At 37.6% G+C, this 6897-nt stretch overlaps 1 protein-coding gene across 1 annotated transcript in view; it reads right to left on the bottom strand.

The window, feature by feature from the left end:
- Positions 1717–6897, bottom strand: part of COL3A1 (collagen type III alpha 1 chain) — a 40229-nt gene continuing 35048 nt past the window's right edge. The window contains exons 45-51 of the mRNA XM_005675869.3: positions 6708–6815; positions 6360–6413; positions 6156–6263; positions 4970–5267; positions 4164–4351; positions 3552–3794; positions 1717–2818 (exon numbers count right to left, since the gene is read on the bottom strand). Coding sequence (XP_005675926.1) covers positions 2672–2818; positions 3552–3794; positions 4164–4351; positions 4970–5267; positions 6156–6263; positions 6360–6413; positions 6708–6815 — 1146 coding nt within the window. The 3' untranslated portion in view covers positions 1717–2671. The remainder of the gene's footprint in view (positions 2819–3551; positions 3795–4163; positions 4352–4969; positions 5268–6155; positions 6264–6359; positions 6414–6707; positions 6816–6897) is intronic.

Raw genomic sequence — 6897 nt, 5'->3', positions numbered from 1 at the left:
CAACTTTGACTGATTTATGTAGAAATGTAATTTATAGATTTTATTTGAAGTTTGGGAAAATTCAGAGAAAGCTATAGAACCCAGGTTCATAAAATGAACAAATATGAAGAGAATGTTGACATTCAGAGCCATCTTCAAAATCACACCCAGAAGCAGCCTGGTAAAATCAAAGAGCTGGGCACTGGATGCCATTGCTGTCATTACTGGCCAACTTCTTTTAGAAACCTGGCTGTTTCTGCCCTGACTACAGCTGTGACCACCATCATTCTTCTTACTTGTATTAGTTTTCAATTAGACAGAATAGCTCCTAAAGTATATCCACATCTTAAGCCCTGGATTTTGGAAATATGCCATGTTACATGGCAAGACATGAAAGCATTAAAGTTGCATATAAAATTAAGTTTTCTAATCAACTAACTCTTCAAAAAACAAAGAAAAGCTAACTCTTCAAAAAATGAAGATTATGGCATCTGGTCCCATCACTTCATGGCAAATAGATGGGGAAACAATGGAAACAGTGACAGAATTTATTTTGGGGGGCTCCAAAATCACTGCAGATGGTGACTGCAGCCATGAAATTAAAAGACGCTTGCTCCTTGAAAGCAAAGCTATGACCAACCTACATATTAAAAAGCAGAGACATTACTTGGCAGACAAATGTCCATCTAGTCAAAGCTATGATTTTTCCAGTAGTCACGTATGGAAGTGAGAGTTGGACTATAAAGAAAGCTGAGCACCAAAGAACTAATGGTTTTGAACTGGTGTTGGAGAAGACTCTTGAGAGTCCCTTGGACTGCAAGGAGATCAAACCAATCAATCCTAAAGGAAATCAGTCCTGAATATTCATTGGAAGGACTGAAGCTAAAACTCCACCTGATGAGAAGAACTGACTCATTGGAAAAGACCTTGATGCTGGGAAAGATTGAGGGGGTGAAGGGGAAGTGGACGACAGAGAATGAAATGGTTGGATGGCATTACCAACTCGATGGACATAAGTTTGAGCAAGCTCTGGGAGTTGGTGATGGACAGCAAAGCCTGGAGTGCTGCAGTCCATGGGGTCGGACACGACTGAGTGACTAAACTGAACTGAGCTAAGCTTAGAGGGTAGGTGGACAAAGAGTCTTGACATATGATTGAAGGAATTTTTATTTTTGAAGGTATTATTATTAATCATAGAGTGAATAAATTTCAAACTATAAAGTCAGGTATGTAAGATGATACTACTATTATTTACAGTAGCTAAAAAATTAACAATGTGTTGGTGGAGAAAATTAATAACTTGCATTGCCCTGACCCAAGAGGGCAATGAGGTGGTGTTTAGAAGCAGTAGAAAAAGCCTAACCTTGCAATTATTCTCAATATTAAAGTCTGTTTTGCTAGACCCAGCTTGCTTTCTTCTAAATTACCAGAAATTTCCTCCTTTATTACTCTGACTTTAGGGACTCACTAATTTACCATGTTACTATTTCCAGGGATTGTGTCAAATAGAAGCCTTTGGTTTTCAACATGTCCCAAGGAGTTCTACTAAATATGATCTAAAAATCTGCAAGATTCCCCATTGAGCATTATCTCTCTTTCCATCATGAGTTATATTATCTCATATTCCTGAAGGAGCATTGTTGTATTATTAAGTGAGAGAGCTAAGACTCAATATGCTTTTTCCAGGAAAAATCACTGGAGTTCATACATCTATGAAAAGCTGACAAAAACCAGGAATGTTTTGTTATGATCTTTTATTATGAGTGTCTGTCAGAAAAAAAGATCAACAACCACATACAAGCTTACAAAGTTTAATTTCAACACATTCTCTGTGTTACTGTGACAAAAGCAGCCCCTTTATTAGATTTTGTTGTTGTTGACTTTCACAGGATGCAGGGAAACTGTCTCCTGCAGTGATACACCAGGAAACATTTTTGACAGGAGACAAGTACAGATGGTGCAACTATGTTTTGAATGCAAGGCAACAATTCTGACCTAGAGTTTTAAAAGTGAAAATACATTAGCACCAGACCATGTGTCTTTAAAGACTTGCCAAATATTGGTAAACTTGACCAGCAATGACCAGAAAAAAGAAAAGCACCTTTAAAAGCAGTTGATATTCAAGATTAATTATGGCTTCAAAACTATTTCTTTAAAGTTTTTCACTATATTCTACTTTTTTTTAAACCAATATTTTAGGAACTTAATCAGTGAAGTTTATAAGTTTTGGCATTTTATACAAATTTTTTCATCTTCTGGGACTTATAGAATTCATTTGTGTTTCTGACCAGGTTGAGGTAGTTGAAACAGGAAGTTCTTGTCTAATTTCTTGCTTGACTGTTTCAGAAGAAAGGTAATCTTTTAATGGTAAGCACCGTCATTGCTTTGAAAATGGGCTAGGATTCAAAGAATGTAACGCAGTGTTATTGGAAGAGTGTAGAAGTTTATTTATTATAGCACCATTGAGACATTTTGAAATTGAAATTGGTAAAAAAATAGAACAATAAGCATTTGAACTGTATTTGGTGTAATAGCAAAAACAAATATCCTTTTTTGGTCAAATTACACTTTTTTCCCCAAAATTTTGGAAATAAATAACTGGAACTTGGTCACTTGTACTGGCTGACAAGATTAAAACAAAAGGAACATATGGAGTGTGAAGCTTTTTCTGGGACTTTGGATAGAGTTTGGTTTATAAAAAGCAAACAGGGCCAATGTCCGCACCAAATTCTTGATCAGGACCACCAATATCATAGGGTGCAATGTCTACAATAGGTAGTCTGACGGCCTTGCGTGTTTGATACTGGAAGACTGTTTTGCCCCATTCCCCAGTGTGTTTCTGTAAAAAAAAAGAGCAAATAAAAAGTATAAGTGATAATGACATTATAATTATTTAGTTTTTCTGAGGAAGTTTTAAAAATATTTTGCTTGAAGGGAGTTACCAACTTGCAATGTATACATATGAGACTTGCTCCAGTTCAAAGCGATAATCCTCCCAGCAGATAAACCATACCATTAACCAAAGCCTTACAGTACTTCCGGGTAAACCCAACAGGGAGATTGCCACATGCCAGTGCCTTCTCAGAAACCTCAGTTCTGATCATTGCTACCAGGTAGGGAGCTAGTTTACTAAGAAGTAGATAGGTCTCTTATACTGGAACTTGTGAGATATTATTAATATTAGGAGTGAATTCTCCTTCTGTTCATAAATGATAATAACAAAGGGTTGATTTAAAGTAACCTTTAAAATTAAAAACAGATTTTAGATTGAGATCGTATGATGGCAGTTATGTAGAATGTATAGTAACCATCTAAATTATCTGATAAAGTTTATACCATGGGTTTAAATTTCAATTGCTTTCAGAGTAACTAGCTTTCACCTGGAGGTTGAGAAGATAAACTCATTGTGACATTTAACCTTCCCTGGAATGAATCAGTATTCAACATAACTCACAACGAATGCCATTTTTTGTTCACACTCATTATTTTTATTCCTTCTTTTAAAACTAGCATGATTAAATGAGCCAGCTGAGCTCATCATAAGGAATGCTTATAAAAATGCTGATACTTACTGTGCAACCATCCTCCAGAACTGTGTATGTGAATTTGCTATTTCCTTCAGCCTTGAATTCACCTTCATTTGACCCCATCAGCCTTAAGGCTTTCTTTACATTCCCACTGGCATGATCCATGTATGCGATGCTGTTCTTGCAGTGATATGTGATGTTCTGAGAGGCCCGGCTGGAGAGAAGTCGGAGGAACGCCAGCTGGACGTCCAGGACATCTTCGGGAAGTTCAGGATTGCCATAGCTAAACTGTGGTAGGGAACAAATACAGCTGATCAAACATTTTAGCTGCAATTATACCTAAAGGGTTTATACAGAGAGTATGGTCACTATAATGTAAATTGTTTATGTATTTTATCTACAACTTTTTATTGCATGTATAATATATAGTGTCAGAGTAAAGAAGATCTTAAATTTGAAAGAAAGGTGATTGTGTATTAATCACTTAATCTAATTTAGTTTTGAGAAACAAGTTATAATAGCTATCTGGGTATATACATTTTTTTGCACTTTTCTATTTATTAACTATCTTTGCTTTGCGATGAATAAATGGGAGGAACAAAAAATTAGGGAAGCAAAGATAAACCAGTTAAAGAAAAATGGCATATCTTTTCTTACCTGAAAACCACCCTCCATGGATTCTCCAAACCAAACATGTTTCTTCTCAGCACCAGAATCTGTCCACCAGTTCTTCCGTGGGATAGTCAAAGGACTGGCGCTTATGCATGTTTCCCCAGTTTCCATGTTACAGTAGACTTTAATAGCATCCAATTTGCAACCTTGGTTAGGATCCACCCAATATTCTCCTGAATAGTCACAAAAAGGACAATGGAATTGGTTATAGAGTTCCGTAATGGGATTTAGGCCAAAATGATTTTGTAAGGCATTCACACACACAACTGGAGTGACTGAGTGAGGCATTCACAATGTTGACTACCAATGTATTTGTATTTTACATATTTACACTTTTAGTGTAGCATAATAGAGGAACTTCTGGATAGTTTCTTAATTTGAAAAATTTAGTAAATAGGTTACAATGATTAAATTGCAAATTATGCCTGCATCAAATAACAAATATTTGATCCTGAGAACATAGTGATATATGTTGTTTATAACTCAAAGAACTTTGTGATGATATGAAGAAATGTGCCCAAACATGATTTGTTCTAAACTTTCTACAAAATTGTCTCTAAATTTTCCTATATTGGAATATTTTGAATTTATGTTACAGTTTAATTACACCTAAGAAATTCATGTTTTCTTACAACATCAAGGAGTTTCCATTCAACTAACACTATTTAAGGATTATTCCTGCTATACAATATCTTCTACTCACAGTAAAATTTTCCTTTTCCCTAAATTTGAATACAGGCAGTTTTCTCTGTTATCCCGATGCTATGAGAGTGAAAGTTTCCCCAACATACCACTCTGGAGTTCAGGATGGCAGAATTTCAGGTCTCTGCAGTTCCGAGCAGGGTTTTTACGGGAACCGTCGGGACTAATGAGGCTTTCTATTTGTCCATTGACTGATTTGAGTGAGGTCATAATCTCATCGGTGTTGATTTTGAAATCTATCGGTTCATCTCCATAATACGGGGCAAAACCACCAGCTTTTTCTCCTCCAATGCCAGAGATGGCAGCAACCCCGCCAGCACCACAACATGGACCAGGGGCACCAGGAGGTCCAGGAGGGCCTGGTTGTCCTGGGTGGCCTGGGGAGCCCTAGAAGGAGTAAGAACACACATCACTGATGTGTAAGAACATACGTCAGTGATGTGAACTTGTTTGGTGTCCACTGAAAAAATACATTGCTAGCCCAAGAAAATGTCTTACAAAGAATTAATACATTGTGTCAGCATAATTATTTTGATACAAGTTTACTTGGGTTGTTTTTGAAGGAATATTAACCAATTTATAACTATAATCCATTATTATGAAGTTTATTGTGTTCGACTGTATCGGAAGAAGTGGTGTTAGATCACAAAGTTTACTCTAGCGTGTGTTCTTCTAAGATGTTAGCAATTCTAATGCTGACGTGCCAGAGGAGTTATGATCAGGAAACCTAGATTCTGACCCCAGATTTATCATCAACCTTGTGGTTTGGGGTTAACCACTTAACTTTGTGTTTAATTGTGTAACTTGTGGGGATAATAGTTTTTCTTCCATTTACCCCAAAGGCGTGGGATAGGAATGTGTTAGAAATGACGGTGTAAGCAGCAAAACAGGAATAATCACTGAAGCTGTTTGAGCAGTGGAATGCATCCGTACTCTAAACCTGTCATTATGAGGATCATAGTTGTGAGCTGTCTAATATGAGATCAGCACGGGCAGAGTTCTTTTTATTAACTGCGCTATGTTTTCATTCTGATATTACTGGTATCTGATCAAACTGTAAGGAAGGTTTTCTTGTTTTCTCCCTGTTGTGGGCAGTGTGGTGGAGAAAGTTTTCATATGGTGGAGAATGTTCTAAAGTGATTGTTCAGTCCCTAACAAGTTCGGTAATTGTATTGTGTTTAGCTTGCTATCTCAATTTTAAAATATTGCAAAGTGTTTCTGAAAATGTGCAGATTATAGCAAATTAGATACACATGTTTATAAGTAATGTCTTACCTCAGATCCTCTTTCACCTCTGTTACCTCGAGGCCCCGGTGGTCCAATGGGACCAGGGTGTCCACTTGTTCCATCCTTGCCAGGGGGCCCACTGGGTCCAACAGGTCCCTAAGAAATGATCACGACATCACAATGGTAGAATACTTCCCTGCAGTGCAAACATTTTTAAACATGGAACTTCCAATATCTTTCTCTTGTACATACTCTGGGGCCTGCAGGGCCTGGACTGCCGACTGCACCTTGGTGACCAGCGGGACCCTGAAAGGAAAGGAAGGTGCATTTGAGTGATGCCTTCAAAACACTCAGGAAACTGTATTTTCAAGGTCAGATCAAGAAACTTGAGGGTCAAGATGAAACATGAGTTCTTTTTCCTTATTCTCCCCATTGTCTCATGCCAACTACTATTTCAAATAAGCTCTTAAATTGATTTCTAATCTCTTGTAGCATAGGCTTTCAGAGATGAACATTTTTCTATTATTGATCTCTAAGGTGTGCCTATCTCATCAGCGAAACTGCATTGAGAGGACTTTCTAACAAAGCGGATGCACTTACTGGAGATCCGGGGGCCCCTGGGTTGCCAGGGAATCCGCGATGTCCTTTGATGCCGTTAGCACCACGCTCACCAGTTTCACCTTTGTCACCACGTGGGCCTTGGGGACCCTTTACAAACACATTTCAGATTAGGATCATACACACACACATCGGAAAAACAAGTTGGAACTCATAACAGTTAAGTCCATTT

Source organism: Capra hircus, chromosome 2 (assembly GCF_001704415.2).
Source record: "Capra hircus breed San Clemente chromosome 2, ASM170441v1, whole genome shotgun sequence".
In the NCBI taxonomy this organism is placed as follows: domain Eukaryota; kingdom Metazoa; phylum Chordata; class Mammalia; order Artiodactyla; family Bovidae; genus Capra; species Capra hircus.
This window is presented reverse-complemented; position numbering and strand designations above follow the sequence as displayed.